Raw genomic sequence first — 24,636 nt, 5'->3', positions numbered from 1 at the left:
CATTTACAATTTTAGGAGTCACTCCCACAATTCCTAAACACATAACGTCAATGAATTCTTAATTGGATGCTATAATATAAAACACAAACCACAAGAAAGTATTTCCTAATCCAGGAATATCAGACTTCCTTGGAATAAGCAGAAACTTGAAATTAATTTCATTACTTTACTAGTATTTACAGAATGATATCATCCAGTCTACTAAGAATCAGCTACGACACCTAACCTAGAACTAATCCGCAATTATTTCACAATTCTATATAAAATAAATATGAAAATCCAATTATACATTTTTTTTTTACAAAATACATTTTGTGTTTGAGTCTATAAAAGTTAATAAATAATTGTTCTGATTTACCTGTTTCCTCTGTTTATTGGATGAATGGCAGACATCAGTTGCTCCAAAACAGAAACATCTGATGCATCCCTGGGTGTTTGAAGGGTCAAAATAAAATGATCCACTGCGACAAACATCACATCTTGAACCCTCAGTATTTTCCTGCATAGGAAGAAAGGTATGTAATGTTATATGGGTGTATTTAGTTATGACACTGGGGGACTTGAGTTGAATTTATGTCTAATTATATATACACACTAGGGCTGGGCAATTAATCGAAAATAAAACGCAACCGAAATTCAGCTCAATTAATCGATGTCATCTTGAGAATTTCGGTTTTGTCAATTATTTTTTCCCGGTTTAAACTGTATCTGCATCTTCAGGACGCAGATACAGTTGAACCCAATGGTAGAGCAGTAGACCTGCTCAGCGATTCACTATGTATCGTTGGACGCGAGGCAGTGATGTAATCGCGCCTGTCTACTCCATGCCGCACAGATCAGAGGAGTAGAGGGATCTCCTCCACTCGTAGTTGGAACGTGGTTATGTGAGTATGTATGTTATTATGCACTATTGGGGGCAGCTATGGGGGCATTATACAGTGTGGGGGCAGCTATGGGGGACTGTATACTGTGTGGAGGGTAGCTATGGGGGTAGTTTTGGTGGCATTATACTGTGTGGGGGCAGCTATGGGGGGCATTATGCTGTGTGAGGGCAGCTTTAGGGGAATTATACTGTGTGGAAATCAGTTATGGGGCATTATACTGTGTAGAGGCAACTATGGGGGCATTATACTGTGTGGGGGCAGCTATAGGGGGCATTATACTGTGTGGGGGCAGCTATGGAGGGACATTATGCTGTGTGAGGGCAGCTTTAGGGGCATTATACTGCGTGGAAATCAGTTATGGGGCATTATACTGTGTAGAGGCAACTATGGGGGGCATTAAACTGTGTGGAGGGCAGTTATTGAGGCATTATACTGTGTGGAGGAAAGTTATGGGGGCATTATACTGTGAGGTGGGCAGTCATGGGGGCATTATACTGTGTGGTGGCAGCTATGGGAGCATTATCCTGTGTGGTGGCAGCTATGGGGGCATTATACTGTGTGGGGCAGCTATAGGGGGCATTATACTGTGTGGGGGCAGCTATGGGGAGCATTATACTGTGTGGAGGAAGTGTCAGGGGGTATATTATATATAGTAGAATACAGCAAGCTCAGGAGATAAATATTAATTCAATGGCGTAACATGCAAATAGGGGGGGGGGGTGTGATATGCAAAATGGGTGTGGTCTAAATAATAGTTCATTAATCATAATCAAGGTTACGTGCTCAATTCATCGTGATTTTGATTTAGATCATAATCGCCCAGCCCTACACACTACACAAACTAGACTAATATACTGTTTGTTATATTATATAGTACCATCAGATGCACGCTTCATTGACAGCTATTTTTATACATCGGGAATAGAATGTAATTAATAATAGACAGAAAATAAGGATTTGCCACTTGCCTTATAAGCAAAAACAAAATTAGAACCACATGTTTTTTTTTTACTCTAATATAGGTTTTGAGAGCTGAGGAACCCCATTTAGATGGTCACTTCTGCAAGTCAGACATTATAGGCAGTAGGGAGGAAGAGAACGCCCCCTGATTTTGCTATACATAATGACAACTGTCAGAAAGAAGGTGCATTACAAGACCGTTGTCATGATCAAGGGCGTGCAGCTTAATATTCGCAGCATAAGACGTCAGTGCTTTGTGCATTCGAAGCCATAGGGATCGGAGAGGTTTCCCCCTCAAAACCTCCCCTACTTTTTTATACTCCACTGGCTAAACACAATAATATAAATGTGACCATATTTGCTGCTTGGGATGAATAATTTTTTCACATCATATAATTCAGAAGCTATATTTGTTAGAACTGGGCTGATTGAGTTGATGTAGGTGAATACTATATTACTCAACAGAAAACCATACTCATTCTATATCAGATAAGAGAACAGGCTCTGCTTTGGCAAGCTAGTTACAATGGATGTGAACATTTATTTGCATTTTCTATCTTTTACCACGCAGGTTAGTTTAGCTTATCTTGTTAATGTATAATGCCTATTAAATACATAGGCAAGATAGAACTATCATCAACTTGATATCGTAAAAATACACACAATTTAATTGTATGATAAGCCTTAAAATGCAGATCATTAATTTCATCTTATTTAAAGTGTATCTGACGTTTCAGGTGATTTTTCAGAATAAGCTGTCGCATGGGTACAGATGTGTCCTTCCTTACCTGTACTCTTGGCTCAACATATTCTGAGATGTGTGGTGCGAGATGAACAGCTTTGAAAAAAACATGATTTTGCTATACTCTGTCATCAGAAGATGTCTATACTATATGTGTTTATGTGTGGACACCAAGTGGCTGTGATGTGAATTGCAGTCAGTCAAGGGTTTTGCTAGCATGCCGCAATGTTGTATTGAGTGTGTTTAACCCCTTCATGACTGCCATACGGCTAAATACGTTCCAACTGCCGTTGCCCCGTGCAGTTGCCACGTGCAGTTGCCACGTGTATAAACGTTGACAGCCTTGAACCCCCTGCAGATAGTGCCACCTAAGCTCCCTGTAGGAGCGGAATCCTCGGCCAATGCTCTGGCCGGAGATTCCCCTCCTAGAGGGAGCCCCGACATCTATCCATCCCCACCGTAAATAGTGCCCCCCCTGTAGATAGCGCCACCTAAACTCCCACTAGGAGCGGAATCCCGGGTGTCAGATCGCTCTGTGCCGGGGATTCCGCTTCTAGAGAGAGCCCCTGACGTCATTGTCCACCGTCAGGGGCTTTCTCCACGAGCGGAATCCCCGGCCGACACTCTCACTGGGGATTCCGAACTGGCGAAGCCCCTGGCGTCACTGTCCATATATGGACAGGGACGTCAGCGGCTCTCTCTAGGAGCAGAATCCCCGGTGTCAGATCACTCTGTGCTGGGGATTCCGCTACTGGAGAAGACCCTAGCATCACTATCCATATATGGACAGTGATGTCAGGGGCTACTCCTGGAGCGGAATCCCCAGCCACAGAGCTGCCGACGTTGAGGCAGGGGATTCCGCTTTTAGAGTTAGCCCCTAACGTATATATATATGGACAGAGACATCAGGGGCTCCCTCTAGGAGCGGAGTCCCCGGCCAGATGGATTCCACTCCTACAGGGAGCTACAGTGGTGCTATTTACAGGAAGGGGGTGCCAATTACAGGGGGGGGGGTGCTGATACATACATGGGGAGTAGTACTATCTACAGTGGAAGTGGCGCTATCTGCAGGGAGTGGCGCTATCTACAGAGGGGATGTTGCTATCTACAGGGCGGGTGGCGCTATCTACATGGGGTGGCGTTATCTACAGGGGGATGGTACAAACTGCAGGGGGAGGTGCTATCTGCAGGGGGTGGTGCTATCTGCAGGGGGATGTTGCTATCTACAGGGGGTGGCGCTATCTGCAGGGGGTGGCGCTATCTGCAGGGGGTGGTGCTATCTGCAGGGGGTTTGGTGCTGTCTACAGGGGGTGCTATATACAGGGGCTGTGGCACTATTTACATGGGCAATGTGGCATTATATGGGCACTACCTACAGGGGACAGTGTGGCGCTATCTACATCAAGACTGTGTGTGGCACTATGGGGGCACTATCTACAGTAGGAACTGTGGCACAATGTGTGCACTGTGGCACTATTTACAGTGGGCACTAGCACTATCTACAGTGTGCAATGTGGCACTATCTACAGTGGTATTGCATCACTATCTACATAGGCACTGTGGTGTTTTCAGGTGCGACAAAAAAAAAAAATCTAATAAAATTCATCCATTATTTTAACGTTCATGAAAAATGGATGGCAAATTTTGAGACACATTGATGCAAAACAGCCATGAAAACCTGACAGTTGATCTATAGATATATATATATACACACACATACGCACACATACATATAATATAGAGAAATATATATAAAAAATTACCAAAAAGTTGTTTTTTTTTAAATTTTTTGTGATTTGTCTGCTCATAATAAAAATGAATAAAAGCCTTATAAGTCTTGTAAAAAAAAAAAGTAAAAATTGTTGCGATGCTCAAAGAAGTTGCAAAGATATTATCGTTTAAAGAAGTGCCTATCAGAAATGGAAAATTTGACCTGTACACATGGGTATAAATGACATTTGGTCATGAAAAGGTTAAAGAGGCTCTGTCACTACATTATAAGTGCCCTATCTCCTACATAAGGAGATCGGCGCTATAATGTAGGTGAGAGTAATGCTTTTTATTTCGAAAAACGATCTATTTTAAACCACTTTATGAGCGATTTTTAGCTTTATGCTAATGAGTTTCTTAGTGCCCAAGTGGGCCTGTTTTTACGTTAGACCAAGTGGGCATTGTACAGAGGAGTGTATGACGCTGACAAATCAGTGACCAATCAGCATCATACACTTCTCTCCATTCATTTACACTGCACTAGCGATATAGTTATATCGTTATGTGCAGCTATATACACAAACACTAACATTACTGTAGTGTCCTGATAATGAATATACATCACTACCAGCCTGGACGTGATGTTTATTCAGAATCCTGACACTTCTGTGAGATTCCAGCAAGGCAAGCATAATCTCGTGAGATTACGATGTAACCTGTCATTTCAAACGAGATTACACTTGCCTTGCTGGAATTTCACAGAAAAGATTCAGATGTGTCAGGATTCTGAATAAACATCACGTCCAGGCTGGTAGCGATGTATATTCATTATCAGGACACTGCAGTAATGTTAGTGTGTGTGTATATAGCTGCACATAACGATATAACTATATCGCTAGTGCAGTGTAAATGAATGGAGAGAAGTGTATGACGCTGATTGGTCACTGATTGGTCAGCGTCATACACTCCTCTGTACAACGCCCACTTGGGCATTAAGAAACTCATTAGCATAAAGCTAAAAATCGCTCATAAAGTGGTTTAAAATAGATCGTTTTTCTAAATAAAAAGCATCACTGTCACCTACATTACAGCGCCGATCTCCTTATATAGGAGATAGGGCACTTATAACGTGGTGACAGAGCCTCTTTAATAAGAAATTGGTGTCCTTAAACAAATTCAAACAAAGTTTTTTTTTAACATATTTGGACATATTAATTTTTTATCTTTATTCAAACAGTATAAAAAAAGACGAAATTTACAAAAAAAATTACTTTGTAATAATCAACAAATTCACAGATTTGCTATTTCCTTCTGTGACTCTAATACTTGGCATAGGTTCCTTTGTCAGAAACAACCTCCATCAGGGGTTTCTTACACCTTTATACCAGTCTCTGATATTAACTGATAGCTAATTGTAATATTAATTCAATTTTAGACAAAGTGTTGCTGCATGTTCTAAAAATATATAAGTAGGATGCCACTTTTAAGATAATACATATAATACCTTGCAAAGGCAAACCCCGGTGTGATGGTCACAGATCTGAGGTTCAGTGCCATATGAGTTGCAGTCACAAGGAATGCAGTCAGGAAAGCGGAAGTAGCCAGGAGCACAGCGGTCACATTGCCTGCCAAATATCCTAGGCTTACACCTGTAAGACAAAAGCAGCAGCAGCATACCAGTTACAGTACATTATCACAGTGAAAATGGCCTTTAACGTGTGTCAACTGCTTCAATACAATAAAATTCATACAATCAAATGCATCATTTTTGTCAGCCCTAGATAAGGCAATTCTTTTACTATACAATGTTAGATAATAGACAGTGACAAACAACTAATCATTATCAACTATTGGGATTACCATGTTACATTAGGATTAGTTATTTGATAAAGTAAATTAATTACTAGAAACCAAAATAGCCTTATAGTTAATATGACTTACTGTATGGTTAATTAAAGGAATATTATGTTATACCCGACCTGCACTGCCCGCTTATGGAATCGCACTCTGGCCGAAATGGCTGTATGACTCCTGTAGTTGAACAGTTGCATCCTTCACAGCCGAGGATAGGGTGGTAACTGAATGTGTGTTGTACACAGACTTCACATATAGGTTTAACAGTCTGAGGTGGGCAGATGCAATTTCCGGTTATTTCATCACACAGGCGACGACCACATGTACAAGCTAAATTATTAATAAAATATGGTTAATTGTATGCCGTCAGTATATATTGCACTAGAAATCATCATGATTAGCATGTTAAATCATACGCCTAACTTTTGAGAAGGGACATCATGGAGATTCTGAAATGTAGCGTATAAAGCCCTGCACGGCCTCAACAATTTTTGCCCTTATATAGGACATGTCGGCCAACTATTTGTATTTGAATCGCAAATAGTGTATATGACGCCCTTTTATTATTATCCCAAAATTAATACAGACCTAAGATCTGACTATATAAACTTATACAAACTCCAGACACCTAAATAAATACAGACCCTAGACCAGAGCCTCTTAATACAGATCCAAGACCAGAGCGCCCTTATTAATATGGACTACAGACAAGTGCCCCATTAATACAGACCCCAGACCCAATGCCCTTAGTACAGACCCTAGACCCCTTAAAACAGACCTCGAACCATACCCCTTAATGCACATCCCAGATCAAACTCCTTCTTAATACAGACCCCAGACCAGATGTGTACATACTCATCTCTCCCCAATCCTGCAGTCCTCTTTACTCAAAGGCGCTGCCACAGACAACCTCCTGACAGCAACAGCAGGACGTTGTTAATGGCGCCCAGGAGTGAAGAGGACTTCAGGAACAGGGATGGGTGAGTATAAGAAGATGCGGCGTCCGGGAGATTTGCTGCCTTTTCTGGGAGTCCCCCGGACTTTCCAGGAGAGTTGGCAAGTATGTGCTAAATAAGTACTTTACAAACACATGCAACGATGACATTAGCTTATAATACCGTAAAAGTCAATGATGAGACTTCTTAAAGGCTAACTAAACATTCAAAAAATTCTTGACACGTCATAGTGACATGTCAGCAGTTTTGATCGGTGGGGTTCGAGCACTGAGACCCCCACCGATTGCTAAAACTAAGTGTCAGAAGTACTCGGGTGAGCGCTGAGACGCTTTGTCTCTGATCGGAAAGCCGAGCAATTGGTGAATAGCTCAATAGAAGCTCTATGAGCCCGTACACGAACTGCTCGGCTTTCCTAGAAAAGCCGATCAGAAACTAAGCGTCTCACTTCTCAGCCGAGCGCTTCTGCCGCTTCGTTTTAGCGATCGGTGGGGGTTTCAGTGCTTGGACCCTCACCAATCAAATCTTGTCAGAAGTTTTTTTAACTTTTAGTTACACTTTAACTGTAAACTATAGACCTTTTTAGAGATAAGACTGTGCAGGTAATGCTATATATAATGAGAGCTTACTCTACTTATTAATGTCCTTCTTTCATTATCTGCTGGTTGTCACAATCAATAGTCTATAAACGTACTGGTTTAAAAATGAACTGTATATATTTCACAAGAAAATATACTCTTCTTTGGCCTATCATTTTTGTACTCTCTGGATCGGTTAGCTTCCTGGGAGATCATGGTCGGTCATTGGTTATCACAGGCTGGAATCTAACCAGGGTAACATCTGCATGGAGTACGCATGTCCGCCCTATATTTTTGTGATTTTCCTCTAGTTTAGTTAGAGAAATCAGACTGAGTGCATCAGTATACAGTGGAAAATGAGTTGCAGGACTGGAAAAATCTGCTTTAACTTACGTCTGCAGTGTGGAAATCCATAGTAACCAGTAGCACAACGGCTACAAGTTCTTCCAATGATGTTAGATCTGCAACTACACTGCCCTCCATATGGATTGCATATTGGGTTTGTGGATCCTTCTGCATGGCATCTACATAATAATGCTCCATCATTATAATATGCCACTAAAGATCTTGCAGAATCCTTACAGAATTCAGGCGAGGAAAGCGGACTAGGGAAAAAAAAAAAATAAGAAAGAATTGCAAATGTCACTTCATATAGTTTCCTTTACAACAGTAAGTGTGGCTTTCATAAGCTCCAAACCTAAACTGTACAATATTGTATGCTATGTTTGGTCAGCCACATACAAACAGCAAAATGGGGCCTATTTCACTATTGCACCCCACTGGTGATTATCTCGAATTCTAGCATTCACCTTTTGCTTAGTTTATGTTAAATAAAAGATGGAAACCTGAAGCAGTAAGGAAAAAAAAAAAAAGGATGGTGGCAACACAGCAATAGAGAGCTCAGCAAAGTGTGGGCGAGAATAGGAAAAATTACATATACGGCACCTTAAATATGAAACACCAGTGATGTGTTAAACAGATAATTTCTGAACACATGAAAAGTTGTAGTCTGTACCAGGCTTAAAAAATATGTACAAAGTCTTCAAGTACCTTAAAGATTTCTATAGTTTACAAACATTTCTAATGGTTATATTTGTTCCCGTTAAAAAATAAATGCATAATATCCACCTTCTCAAATATATATTATTAACTTGATATGTATATTTCTATCTCGAGAAACATGGAGGAGAATTACATACAATCCTCCCAAATAAAAAAATAAATAAAAATGTATCTAGTAACCAGATTTTCTAATCATAATACTCTAGGACAGTGATGCCCGACTGGCAGCCAGTGAGTTTCCGCTGTGTGGTTGGGCCTCATGAGTAGGCAGCTGAGTAGCGACTTCTCCAGGTTAAAGCGCTTGTCTGTCTTAAAGAACCCATATCCATATGACCTAATAGGACAAACTGAGTCCTCTGTTCCGACCATTAACCATAAAGTGCTGCTACAAACAGTGGGGGAAATGTATTATTTTTCTACGCCATTTTTTTATTGTAGAAAAGTCGCAAATGGCACAAATGCCACTATTTGCGAGGAAAACTGCGACTTTTGTGCCGTTTCTGCTGTACATGCCACTTTTCAAAAAAAGGAAGGGGCGAAAGGGGACCACCTGTCGCCGGACAAATTTGCTATAATTTACGTCAGAATTGGTGGGTAAATTGTGGCACAAACCTTCCCCAGCACGTAGCTGGAGAAGATTTCAATTTCTGGTGCATGGAAGACTAGAGATGCGCCTCGTAATAAATTAGACCGACTTTACTACAACTTTATTATATAAAGAATGGCGTATGAAACGTTATTCTTAATCAATCCCCCCCCCCTCCAGTGACTCCTGGTGTAATTCACAGACAGCACACTGATTTCAATGGTTGCCACATATTAATGACAGGGCAATAGCACTTCTATACCTGGGACACTGTGCTCGATAATAGAGAACAGAATTCTATCATCGGACGGCTCTTCTGTCCTTCCCCTTCTGCACAGAGCCAGGTAGTAAAAGAGCGCTATTCTCTATGCTGAATCTTGCATAGGACGACAGATACTAAATACCCCTACAGATTGGCCACTCACAGTATCTGCCTGCTAGAGAGAGATGGGAGTGAGGAGGGTTATGCGTTTGCCTGTGGTTAACATTTATGGGGGACACTGTGGTTGTTGCTCGTATAGGGGCACAGTGATTGGCACTGTTATGGAGGAACTATGGCTGGTTCTGCTCACATTCCATTAGCACCAGGATACACACGTGTATATACAGGGTGGGCCATTTATATGGATACACCTAAATAAAATGGGAATGGTTGGTGATATTAACTTCCTGTTTGTGGCGCATTAGTATATGGGATGGGGGAAACTTTTCAAGCTGGGTGTTGACCATGGCGGCCATTTTGAAGTCGGCCATTTTGTATCCAACTTTAGTTTTTTCAATAGGAAGAGGGTCATGTGACACATCAAACTTATTGAGAATTTCACAAGAAAAACAATGGTGTGCTTGGTTTTAACGTTACTTTAACAGGAAGTTAATATCACCAACCATTCCCATTTTATTTAGGTGTATCCATATAAATGGCTCACCCTGTATATATAGGACTTATTTACATGCTTGTATTTATAGTCTGCATTCACTCTATAAGTAATTTACCCTGAAAAATAGCATTAAAAAAATGGACATCTCACACAATTTTTGTCACTTCTCACAAGGTGGCAGCAACACATAACAATTGGATGTGATTAACTGTTCTGCTAAAAGGTCTTTAGTACACAGACGATGTTATAAGCACGAGAGCCCCTCACACGATCATTATGGGGCTATAATGGACGCTTGTACCCCAATATGAAATCTCATAATGGTTGAATCCTGACAGACCAGTTAGATTTATGACATGGGGAAGCTTGTTTTTTTTACATTAGATTTACATGACTATATTTTTAATATGTTACTGTCTATGCTTAATACAACTAGATGCATTTTGTCTCCTATAATGGATAATGTAAATAAAGTGACTATTATTGTGGAAGTAATCCATCTTATTTAACAGTGGAAGGATTTTTGCCTCGTAATTATTTTATACCCTAAGACAAATAACCACAGAAGATGTTTCATTATCAGAGTTGACTTACCTCTGGCAGAAAAAGAAGGTTGGAACCAGCGCTGAGAATAGTGAAACTGTTTAAAACAGGAAACTATTTCCAAGTTTTAATATTAATTTGAGTAAAAACAATAAACAGAGAAATGGTAATGACGGGCAGGTAATGTCCAAAAGTTCAGAGAGTGATGAGAAATAGGCGGTAGCCTACGCGTTTCAGACCCCTTCTGGGTCCTTAGTCATGGCTGTAATGACGGGCAGGTAATGTCCAAAAGTTCAGAGAGTGATGAGAAATAGGCGGTAGCCTACGCGTTTCAGACCCCTTCTGGGTCCTTAGTCATGGCTTGTGATTTCACAAGCCATGACTAAGGACCCAGAAGGGGTCTGAAACGCGTAGGCTACCGCCTATTTCTCATCACTCTCTGAACTTTTGGACATTACCTGCCCGTCATTACCATTTCTCTGTTTATTGTTTTTACTCAAATTAATATTAAAACTTGGAAATAGTTTCCTGTTTTAAACAGTTTCACTATTCTCAGCGCTGGTTCCAACCTTCTTTTTCTGCCATATCCCTCGCGTGTGCCGACACGAGGATCCGTGTGCTGACTACCCTACCTGTGACTAGGTGAGCTGGAGGAAATTCTCCCCCTTGTTTTTCTGTACTTGACTTACCTCTGTATGTATACATCACAAACCCAACATTTTATATACATCTGAATACCTATATAGTTACAGACCAAACAATAACGTTTCAATTTAACGTCCACATATATCCAAAGAATATATAGAATGAATACCTATAAATGTACATGTGGACGAATCATGCATCCACAAAGGAAAAAATAGTCCATTCGTCCTAGGTCTACCACATTTCCACCCTTGTCACTTAATCCATCTGTGGAGATGTTTGTCAGAATGGTAGTGGATGAACTCCGCATGCTACCACAACAACGTAGTTTTGATAACCTGTCATGGGCACAGCGCAAGGCATTGCGTGAATTAAAACAAATGCGTGACATTGTGTTCAAACCAGCTGACAAGGGTGGCAATGTGGTACTATGGCCCATTGGTATGTATGAATCAGAGGCATACCGGCAACTACGGGATGCAGATTGCTATACGCGGTTAATGCATAACCCTACCAATCTATTCAAGGGCCAGTTGGATACGCTATTATCGGAAGCCTGCGATAATGGCATTATTGATAAGAAAATCATGGATGGTCTCATTGTAAAATTTCCGATCACTCCAACACTATATCTTTTACCTAAAGTGCATAAGGATTGTAAGAAACCACCTGGACGGCCAATAGTGTCAGGATGTGGTAGTTTATGTGAGGCTACCTGTCGTTATCTTGATTATTTTCTTCGCCCCTGTGTCGAGAGTCTTCAATCTTATGTCAAAGATTCTACTGATGTATTGAAGCGTCTTGATGGGGTTACCATTGAGCAGGATATGTATCTTGTATCTTGCGATGTGGAATCCCTGTATACCTGCATTAACCACGATTTGGGTCTCCATGCTGTCCAATATTTTCTGCGCTCATGCAATTTGGACCATGAATTGGTCGAATTTTTGAATCTTCTCATGCGTTTTGTCCTTGAGCACAATTATTTTGTGTTCAGGGATAAACATTATTTACAACTACGTGGGACTGCAATGGGCGCGACCTGTGCGCCATCATATGCCAACTTATTTTTAGGCTTCTGGGAACAGGAAACTGTACGGGAGGCCATGGATATGGTGTCGGGCTGTGTTGTGGGTTGGATGCGCTTCATTGACGATATCCTTTTCATCTGGCAGGGTACTCGTACAGAATTGGATCGATTTCTATCTATCCTGAATACCAACACACTAAATATTAAATTAACAAGCGTTATTAGTCAAACCACCATGGATTTCCTGGACATTAAAATAAAAGTACAAGATACAGGTAAGCTGAGCACTACTATTTTTAGAAAGTTGACAGCTGTCAACTCTCTTTTACATGCATCGTCTTTTCACCCCGCCCACACAATACGTGCTATTCCAACTGGGCAATTTTTAAGGGCTAGACGGGTATGTGACTCTGACTCCAATTTTGAAACTGAATCCCAATGTTTGAGGACTCGCTTCTTACAACGCGGGTACCCTAATTCTGATATTGAGAAGGGATACCTAAGAGCACGTCATACTAATCGCAACAATCTTCTCACCCAATATAAACACAAAAGAAAGGATGACACGGTGAGACTCATCACTCCCTATAACACACAATGGGGGGAGATGAGAAAGATTGTGACTCGTTTTTGGCCCATACTTCTCAGTGATCCTGACCTCAAGAAGTTTCTACCCTCTAAACCTCAACTTACTGCCAAAAAAAGTAAAACTCTGGGTGACCATTTGGTCCGTAGTCATTATAGTACTCCTAATTCAAAGACCTTTTTGTTTGGGTCTAAAGGGCCCACATGGGGATCCTTCTCCTGTGGCCACTGCTCAATCTGTAAATTAATTGTAAGAACTGACACATTTTTTGATTCTGAAAATATAAAAAGTTTCAAAATTGTCCATTTTATTAATTGCAGTACAACGGGGGTGGTCTACATGGCCACTTGTCCATGTGGCCTCTCTTATGTTGGTATGACTACAAGAGAGTTGAAAACGAGAATCCAGGAACATGTCAGGGACATTAAAAAGGCGGGACTTATTGAGAAAAATAATTGGGATGAAATAGAGAAACTAAAGTCCATTCCCAGACATTTTCGTGAGTTTCATAATAGCAGTTGGCAAGATTTAAAGGTTCACGGTATTGACAAAATCATTATCGGATCACGTGGAAGAGATACTTTTCGGAAATTAGAACGCATCGAGTGCAAATGGATTACAAAATTGAAGACCAGTTCGCCTTTTGGGCTAAACGAAAAAATGTCCTTTGCCTCTTTTCTTTAAATTGTCCCTATGGTCCCATGGCATCATTTGTTTTTATTTCATTGGTGTATATATATTGCATTTTGAGCTGTGATAGGATCAGTTTGATTTTGGCTCACTGTATATTGTTGGGTTGGTGATAATTTGAGTTTGTTTTTGATATTGTTCTTTGTATTTTCATAGGATCTTCTGTTGCATTTGGCGTCCATCCATTGGGATATCAGGATTTTGTATTACACATATATGTTCCAATTCGTTTTAAAGTGCCAATTATCTCATGCAGTGGTGTGCCATAATTTTTGTAGCTCTCTCAGGGGGTACTCAATATAGACTCTTTTTGGGCGCTTGTGTTTTGGCTCAGCTATTACATTTTGGCCCAATTATTACCTACTTACTTTATTGTGTATATGTACATACATATGAATTATTATCTTTTATATACATCTAAAAAAAATTTAATTAACTTTGCTAGCACTTTTTTGATATATCCATTCATTATAATTCACTGTATAATACATACATTTTTGTATATATATTTTTGTATATATATTTTTATTGTATATATACATATCACATTTTCACACCTTATATTTATATATATTTATTTGCACTAATATTTTTACACTTTATATTATATTGATAATTTCATTTTGACATATAATTTGTACTTGATTGTCATAACACTATTTATATATTTTATATATATTATTTTTTTTCATATGTTGTGACTATTAATCAATTGAATTTGTTTCAGGTGTCATCATTCACGTGTGCATCACTTTAATTCTGTACTGTTTTTCAATAAAATTATGATTTTTTTCACTTTCCACTTTGCACGTGTGGTCACTCACCTTTATCACATTATATATATTTGTTTTGGGTGTTTATTTATTTTTTATATATATATTGTTTTATTTATATATAAAGTAATGGAAAAATGTAATAATAATACAAAAATATATTTCTCACTGTTTACTCTTTATTGTTATATATATATTTTCTTGGGCCAATATATATTCTTTGTGCAATTAAACAATTGGCGCAGTGGCTACATGTATGTATGGTGTACATATATAATTTAGAGTTATGTATATATATTTATATTCTTTATATTATATTAATAATCAGTGTACCATAAGTGCACCTCTCTCATTGTAATATTATGTTTATTAATTGTATGTCTTGTACATGTATTTGTGTTATGTAATGGTCTTACTATGATCATCACCAAATAACGGTTGTATTCATGGAATATTTTTTTTCTCCTCTGATACATTTTTTAGAGAATTGTGGCTGTACATTGTGTGTTCCTAACGGGTCATCGCTGTCTATATAAGTTTAACTTTGAATCTATAATCACTATGTGGTCCCGGCATACATCTTTCCCGGCCTGTTTCTAGCGTTTAATATGGCCACCGGAGTGTCATACTCCGGCATCTACACTGCGCTCTTATTGTGCCCTTTTACATTTTTCTTGATATCGATATTTGTCATAGGGTATACATCTTGCCCTGACTGTTTCCAGTGTTAAAGATGGCCACCGGAGTGTGATACGTCATACTCCGGCGTCCACACTGCCATCTCATGGCGCAGTTCCATCGTCGTGTGTGCGCATGCGCATTCACGCTCCGCGAGCACACATTGGGCGGATATCGGCGTTGTCTGACGTCTGTTCAGTTCATTACATTTAAGGTAATTACACATCGTGCGTCTACAATGATACCTGCATTCATTATGCAGGTGACTTGGGACATCACCTGCATTTTATTAGTATTCATTTGCAGCAGTTTTTAACTATTGGCTCTGCTTCAATTAAACTCCTCCCACTCTGTGTATATACTGAGCGTCTATCTCCTCTCCTGTCAGTACCCCTTGATAAAGCTACCGCGAAACGCGCGTCGGGGCTCATGGTGTGGTGTTCACCCTAGGATTATTATGACTTATACTGGTTGGTACATTCTTTGGGACCGGGCTTGAATCTCGGTTATTCCCTTGCTATACTGTTCACATATATACCAGTGTGTCCTGTATGCTCCTTTCCTTGTATACTTGCTGTTCATCCATTGATGTGTCATTGCATTGGCATGGCAACTTATATTACAGCAGTGGTTTCTGGATTTTTTCCATCAATAGTATGCCTTTCTGAACTACCTTTTATATTTGGGCTGTTCTGAGTATATTCTATTGTGTCATAATCGGGTGTTCCCCACTTCTTTGTATTTTAACTGTGTGTCTCATTTTAGGTCTTGATGGCCAATATGTTTTTATGTATTTCAATAAAGTGATGTGATTTTTACAATGTACATATTTGTACTTGTTTCTATTTTTTCCTTTGTGGATGCATGATTCGTCCACATGTACATTTATAGGTATTCATTCTATATATTCTTTGGATATATGTGGACGTTAAATTGAAACGTTATTGTTTGGTCTGTAACTATATAGGTATTCATCTGTGTTTTTGTTTCTCTAAACAGGCCCTTGTACTAATATGGATTTCCATACCAGGGAATCCAATTGGTTGTCTCTTGTGACCCAAGTTTTTAACAATGATGCTATGGGATCTATGGGTGTATCACATTTGGGTACATTAGAAACCCAAAAGAAATTAAAGGATCAACTTAAACGAAGGATGCGCGTATGGTGGAACAAAGTATCTCTAGAGCAATATCTTATCAAAGATCTTGTTCCCAGAGGCTTACGAGTTCAGGTCTTCCCCTCCTTCCCCTTTGAGGATACTATGTTTCGTTCTCGTTGGGAAGAAGCCTGTAAGTCTTGCTCACGTACATTCATTGAGCTTCTGATTGGGTGGGACAAGAAACAATTGGAGGAAATCGAAAAAGTGATATTACCTCTACAGGAAAAAGTTAAATCTGAACTTACTCCAGACCTCTTGGCCAAATTTGAACTTGAATTAAGTTCAGAATACACAAAATGGGAAAATGAGATCAAAGAACTTAAGTCCAAAAAATTCCAAAGAGATTTGATGGACTTCCAGGAAAAAAGGGTCTACAAATGGCAACGACGTGGCTCTTCTACGCTAGTACGGTCTGAGTCTTTATCCTCACTTGATAGTGTAGCTTCTGGTACTTCACAAGGCATTCTGCCTATGAGAACCAGGAGATATGAAACCAGACGTACTCCAACAAAAAGAAAATTTAATCCCTCCGATGAAAATGCGGGAGGTGAACTGAAGGTAATTAATCTCTCAGATAGAAAACTTACTCCTAGTCAAACTTCGGTACTTTCGTTGGGGCTTACATTTTGCCCTGTATCGGCTTTTGATGACTTCACAGCCATCAAAGATGTGTTTTTGTTTGCACGCAAACTCATATATAAAAAGCACTTCTCTAAAAACGATCCTTATAATTTGTTTTCAGCACAGGAGGAACTGGAAGCGGTCCGGGCGCTAGAATCTTTACTCCAGGAGCAGGAGGTTAGTACTAGTAGGTTCCCAGAGTCCATTCGTCCTAGGTCTACCACATTTCCACCCTTGTCACTTAATCCATCTGTGGAGATGTTTGTCAGAATGGTAGTGGATGAACTCCGCATGCTACCACAACAACGTAGTTTTGATAACCTGTCATGGGCACAGCGCAAGGCATTGCGTGAATTAAAACAAATGCGTGACATTGTGTTCAAACCAGCTGACAAGGGTGGCAATGTGGTACTATGGCCCATTGGTATGTATGAATCAGAGGCATACCGGCAACTACGGGATGCAGATTGCTATACGCGGTTAATGCATAACCCTACCAATCTATTCAAGGGCCAGTTGGATACGCTATTATCGGAAGCCTGCGATAATGGCATTATTGATAAGAAAATCATGGATGGTCTCATTGTAAAATTTCCGATCACTCCAACACTATATCTTTTACCTAAAGTGCATAAGGATTGTAAGAAACCACCTGGACGGCCAATAGTGTCAGGATGTGGTCGTTTATGTGAGGCTACCTGTCGTTATCTTGATTATTTTCTTCGCCCCTGTGTCGAGAGTCTTCAATCTTATGTCAAAGATTCTACTGATGTATTGAAGCGTCTTGATGGGGTTACCATTGAGCAGGATATGTATCTTGTATCTTGCGATGTGGAATCCCTGTATACCTGCATTAACCACGATTTGGGTCTCCATGCTGTCCAATATTTTCTGCGCTCATGCAATTTGGACCATGAATTGGTCGAATTTTTGAATCTTCTCATGCGTTTTGTCCTTGAGCACAATTATTTTGTGTTCAGGGATAAACATTATTTACAACTACGTGGGACTGCAATGGGCGCGACCTGTGCGCCATCATATGCCAACTTATTTTTAGGCTTCTGGGAACAGGAAACTGTACGGGAGGCCATGGATATGGTGTCGGGCTGTGTTGTGGGTTGGATGCGCTTCATTGACGATATCCTTTTCATCTGGCAGGGTACTCGTACAGAATTGGATCGATTTCTATCTATCCTGAATACCAACACACTAAATATTAAATTAACAAGCGTTATTAGTCAAACCACCATGGATTTCCTGGACATTAAAATAAAAGTACAAGATACAGGTAAGCTGAGCACTACTATTTTTAGAAAGTTGACAGCTGTCAACTCTCTTTTACATGCATCGTCTTTTCACCCCGCCCACACAATACGTGCTATTCCAACTGGGCAATTTTTAAGGGCTAGACGGGTATGTGACTCTGACTCCAATTTTGAAACTGAATCCCAATGTTTGAGGACTCGCTTCTTACAACGCGGGTACCCTAATTCTGATATTGAGAAGGGATACCTAAGAGCACGTCATACTAATCGCAACAATCTTCTCACCCAATATAAACACAAAAGAAAGGATGACACGGTGAGACTCATCACTCCCTATAACACACAATGGGGGGAGATGAGAAAGATTGTGACTCGTTTTTGGCCCATACTTCTCAATGATCCTGACCTCAAGAAGTTTCTACCCTCTAAACCTCAACTTACTGCCAAAAAAAGTAAAACTCTGGGTGACCATTTGGTCCGTAGTCATTATAGTACTCCTAATTCAAAGACCTTTTTGTTTGGGTCTAAAGGGCCCACATGGGGATCCTTCTCCTGTGGCCACTGCTCAATCTGTAAATTAATTGTAAGAACTGACACATTTTTTGATTCTGAAAATATAAAAAGTTTCAAAATTGTCCATTTTATTAATTGCAGTACAACGGGGGTGGTCTACATGGCCACTTGTCCATGTGGCCTCTCTTATGTTGGTATGACTACAAGAGAGTTGAAAACGAGAATCCAGGAACATGTCAGGGACATTAAAAAGGCGGGACTTATTGAGAAAAATAATTGGGATGAAATAGAGAAACTAAAGTCCATTCCCAGACATTTTCGTGAGTTTCATAATAGCAGTTGGCAAGATTTAAAGGTTCACGGTATTGACAAAATCATTATCGGATCACGTGGAGGAGATACTTTTCGGAAATTAGAACGCATCGAGTGCAAATGGATTACAAAATTGAAGACCAGTTCGCCTTTTGGGCTAAACGAAAAAATGTCCTTTGCCTCTTTTCTTTAAATTGTCCCTATGGTCCCATGGCATCATTTGTTTTTATTTCATTGGTGTATATATATTGCATTTTGAGCTGTGATAGGATCAGTTTGATTTTGGCTCACTGTATATTGTTGGGTTGGTGATAATTTGAGTTTGTTTTTGATATTGTTCTTTGTATTTTCATAGGATCTTCTGTTGCATTTGGCGTCCATCCATTGGGATATCAGGATTTTGTATTACACATATATGTTCCAATTCGTTTTAAAGTGCCAATTATCTCATGCAGTGGTGTGCCATAATTTTTGTAGCTCTCTCAGGGGGTACTCAATATAGACTCTTTTTGGGCGCTTGTGTTTTGGCTCAGCTATTACATTTTGGCCCAATTATTACCTACTTACTTTATTGTGTATATGTACATACATATGAATTATTATCTTTTATATACATCTAAAAAAATTTTAATTAACTTTGCTAGCACTTTTTTGATATATCCATTCATTATAATTCACTGTATAATACATACATTTTTGTATATATATTTTTGTATATATATTTTTATTGTATATATACATATCACATTTTCACACCTTATATTTATATATATTTATTTGCACTAATATTTTTACACTTTATATTATATTGATAATTTCATTTTGACATATAATTTGTACTTGATTGTCATAACACTATTTATATATTTTATATATATTATTTTTTTTCATATGTTGTGACTATTAATCAATTGAATTTGTTTCAGGTGTCATCATTCACGTGTGCATCACTTTAATTCTGTACTGTTTTTCAATAAAATTATGATTTTTTTCACTTTCCACTTTGCACGTGTGGTCACTTACCTTTATCACATTATATATATTTGTTTTGGGTGTTTATTTATTTTTTATATATATATTGTTTTATTTATATATAAAGTAATGGAAAAATGTAATAATAATACAAAAATATATTTCTCACTGTTTACTCTTTATTGTTATATATATATTTTCTTGGGCCAATATATATTCTTTGTGCAATTAAACAATTGGCGCAGTGGCTACATGTATGTATGGTGTACATATATAATTTAGAGTTATGTATATATATTTATATTCTTTATATTATATTAATAATCAGTGTACCATAAGTGCACCTCTCTCATTGTAATATTATGTTTATTAATTGTATGTCTTGTACATGTATTTGTGTTATGTAATGGTCTTACTATGATCATCACCAAATAACGGTTGTATTCATGGAATATTTTTTTCTCCTCTGATACATTTTTTAGAGAATTGTGGCTGTACATTGTGTGTTCCTAACGGGTCATCGCTGTCTATATAAGTTTAACTTTGAATCTATAATCACTATGTGGTCCCGGCATACATCTTTCCCGGCCTGTTTCTAGCGTTTAATATGGCCACCGGAGTGTCATACTCCGGCATCTACACTGCGCTCTTATTGTGCCCTTTTACATTTTTCTTGATATCGATATTTGTCATAGGGTATACATCTTGCCCTGACTGTTTCCAGTGTTAAAGATGGCCACCGGAGTGTGATACGTCATACTCCGGCGTCCACACTGCCATCTCATGGCGCAGTTCCATCGTCGTGTGTGCGCATGCGCATTCACGCTCCGCGAGCACACATTGGGCGGATATCGGCGTTGTCTGACGTCTGTTCAGTTCATTACATTTAAGGTAATTACACATCGTGCGTCTACAATGATACCTGCATTCATTATGCAGGTGACTTGGGACATCACCTGCATTTTATTAGTATTCATTTGCAGCAGTTTTTAACTATTGGCTCTGCTTCAATTAAACTCCTCCCACTCTGTGTATATACTGAGCGTCTATCTCCTCTCCTGTCAGTACCCCTTGATAAAGCTACCGCGAAACGCGCGTCGGGGCTCATGGTGTGGTGTTCACCCTAGGATTATTATGACTTATACTGGTTGGTACATTCTTTGGGACCGGGCTTGAATCTCGGTTATTCCCTTGCTATACTGTTCACATATATACCAGTGTGTCCTGTATGCTCCTTTCCTTGTATACTTGCTGTTCATCCATTGATGTGTCATTGCATTGGCATGGCAACTTATATTACAGCAGTGGTTTCTGGATTTTTTCCATCAATAGTATGCCTTTCTGAACTACCTTTTATATTTGGGCTGTTCTGAGTATATTCTATTGTGTCATAATCGGGTGTTCCCCACTTCTTTGTATTTTAACTGTGTGTCTCATTTTAGGTCTTGATGGCCAATATGTTTTTATGTATTTCAATAAAGTGATGTGATTTTTACAATGTACATATTTGTACTTGTTTCTATTTTTTCCTTTGTGGATGCATGATTCGTCCACATGTACATTTATAGGTATTCATTCTATATATTCTTTGGATATATGTGGACGTTAAATTGAAACGTTATTGTTTGGTCTGTAACTATATAGGTATTCATCTGTGTTTTTGTTTCTCTAAACAGGCCCTTGTACTAATATGGATTTCCATACCAGGGAATCCAATTGGCTGTCTCTTGTGACCCAAGTTTTTAACAATGATGCTATGGGATCTATGGGTGTATCACATTTGGGTACATTAGAAACCCAAAAGAAATTAAAGGATCAACTTAAACGAAGGATGCGCGTATGGTGGAACAAAGTATCTCTAGAGCAATATCTTATCAAAGATCTTGTTCCCAGAGGCTTACGAGTTCAGGTCTTCCCCTCCTTCCCCTTTGAGGATACTATGTTTCGTTCTCGTTGGGAAGAAGCCTGTAAGTCTTGCTCACGTACATTCATTGAGCTTCTGATTGGGTGGGACAAGAAACAATTGGAGGAAATCGAAAAAGTGATATTACCTCTACAGGAAAAAGTTAAATCTGAACTTACTCCAGACCTCTTGGCCAAATTTGAACTTGAATTAAGTTCAGAATACACAAAATGGGAAAATGAGATCAAAGAACTTAAGTCCAAAAAATTCCAAAGAGATTTGATGGACTTCCAGGAAAAAAGGGTCTACAAATGGCAACGACGTGGCTCTTCTACGCTAGTACGGTCTGAGTCTTTATCCTCACTTGATAGTGTAGCTTCTGGTACTTCACAAGGCATTCTGCCTATGAGAACCAGGAGATATGAAACCAGACGTACTCCAACAAAAAGAAAATTTAATCCCTCCGATGAAAATGCGGGAGGTGAACTGAAGGTAATTAATCTCTCAGATAGAAAACTTACTCCTAGTCAAACTTCGGTACTTTCGTTGGGGCTTACATTTTGCCCTGTATCGGCTTTTGATGACTTCACAGCCATCAAAGATGTGTTTTTGTTTGCACGCAAACTCATATATAAAAAGCACTTCTCTAAAAACGATCCTTATAATTTGTTTTCAGCACAGGAGGAACTGGAAGCGGTCCGGGCGCTAGAATCTTTACTCCAGGAGCAGGAGGTTAGTACTAGTAGGTTCCCAGAGTCCATTCGTCCTAGGTCTACCACATTTCCACCCTTGTCACTTAATCCATCTGTGGAGATGTTTGTCAGAATGGTAGTGGATGAACTCCGCATGCTACCACAACAACGTAGTTTTGATAACCTGTCATGGGCACAGCGCAAGGCATTGCGTGAATTAAAACAAATGCGTGACATTGTGTTCAAACCAGCTGACAAGGGTGGCAATGTGGTACTATGGCCCATTGGTATGTATGAATCAGAGGCATACCGGCAACTACGGGATGCAGATTGCTATACGCGGTTAATGCATAACCCTACCAATCTATTCAAGGGCCAGTTGGATACGCTATTATCGGAAGCCTGCGATAATGGCATTATTGATAAGAAAATCATGGATGGTCTCATTGTAAAATTTCCGATCACTCCAACACTATATCTTTTACCTAAAGTGCATAAGGATTGTAAGAAACCACCTGGACGGCCAATAGTGTCAGGATGTGGTAGTTTATGTGAGGCTACCTGTCGTTATCTTGATTATTTTCTTCGCCCCTGTGTCGAGAGTCTTCAATCTTATGTCAAAGATTCTACTGATGTATTGAAGCGTCTTGATGGGGTTACCATTGAGCAGGATATGTATCTTGTATCTTGCGATGTGGAATCCCTGTATACCTGCATTAACCACGATTTGGGTCTCCATGCTGTCCAATATTTTCTGCGCTCATGCAATTTGGACCATGAATTGGTCGAATTTTTGAATCTTCTCATGCGTTTTGTCCTTGAGCACAATTATTTTGTGTTCAGGGATAAACATTATTTACAACTACGTGGGACTGCAATGGGCGCGACCTGTGCGCCATCATATGCCAACTTATTTTTAGGCTTCTGGGAACAGGAAACTGTACGGGAGGCCATGGATATGGTGTCGGGCTGTGTTGTGGGTTGGATGCGCTTCATTGACGATATCCTTTTCATCTGGCAGGGTACTCGTACAGAATTGGATCGATTTCTATCTATCCTGAATACCAACACACTAAATATTAAATTAACAAGCGTTATTAGTCAAACCACCATGGATTTCCTGGACATTAAAATAAAAGTACAAGATACAGGTAAGCTGAGCACTACTATTTTTAGAAAGTTGACAGCTGTCAACTCTCTTTTACATGCATCGTCTTTTCACCCCGCCCACACAATACGTGCTATTCCAACTGGGCAATTTTTAAGGGCTAGACGGGTATGTGACTCTGACTCCAATTTTGAAACTGAATCCCAATGTTTGAGGACTCGCTTCTTACAACGCGGGTACCCTAATTCTGATATTGAGAAGGGATACCTAAGAGCACGTCATACTAATCGCAACAATCTTCTCACCCAATATAAACACAAAAGAAAGGATGACACGGTGAGACTCATCACTCCCTATAACACACAATGGGGGGAGATGAGAAAGATTGTGACTCGTTTTTGGCCCATACTTCTCAGTGATCCTGACCTCAAGAAGTTTCTACCCTCTAAACCTCAACTTACTGCCAAAAAAAGTAAAACTCTGGGTGACCATTTGGTCCGTAGTCATTATAGTACTCCTAATTCAAAGACCTTTTTGTTTGGGTCTAAAGGGCCCACATGGGGATCCTTCTCCTGTGGCCACTGCTCAATCTGTAAATTAATTGTAAGAACTGACACATTTTTTGATTCTGAAAATATAAAAAGTTTCAAAATTGTCCATTTTATTAATTGCAGTACAACGGGGGTGGTCTACATGGCCACTTGTCCATGTGGCCTCTCTTATGTTGGTATGACTACAAGAGAGTTGAAAACGAGAATCCAGGAACATGTCAGGGACATTAAAAAGGCGGGACTTATTGAGAAAAATAATTGGGATGAAATAGAGAAACTAAAGTCCATTCCCAGACATTTTCGTGAGTTTCATAATAGCAGTTGGCAAGATTTAAAGGTTCACGGTATTGACAAAATCATTATCGGATCACGTGGAGGAGATACTTT

The 24,636-nt window shown here is 39.4% G+C and overlaps 1 protein-coding gene across 1 annotated transcript in view; it reads right to left on the bottom strand.

The window, feature by feature from the left end:
- The window catches only part of LAMA3 (laminin subunit alpha 3), a 246,562-nt gene that overhangs the window by 93,076 nt on the left and 128,850 nt on the right, over window positions 1-24,636 (bottom strand). Inside the window, exons 33-36 of the mRNA XM_075826335.1 lie at window positions 8,075-8,286; window positions 6,276-6,480; window positions 5,801-5,945; window positions 359-499 (exon numbers count right to left, since the gene is read on the bottom strand). Coding sequence (XP_075682450.1) covers window positions 359-499; window positions 5,801-5,945; window positions 6,276-6,480; window positions 8,075-8,286 — 703 coding nt within the window. The remainder of the gene's footprint in view (window positions 1-358; window positions 500-5,800; window positions 5,946-6,275; window positions 6,481-8,074; window positions 8,287-24,636) is intronic.

This window comes from Rhinoderma darwinii, chromosome 5 (assembly GCF_050947455.1).
Source record: "Rhinoderma darwinii isolate aRhiDar2 chromosome 5, aRhiDar2.hap1, whole genome shotgun sequence".
In the NCBI taxonomy this organism is placed as follows: Eukaryota; Metazoa; Chordata; class Amphibia; order Anura; family Rhinodermatidae; genus Rhinoderma; species Rhinoderma darwinii.
Note: the sequence above shows the minus strand (reverse complement) of the source record. Positions and strands in the feature narration are given on the sequence as shown.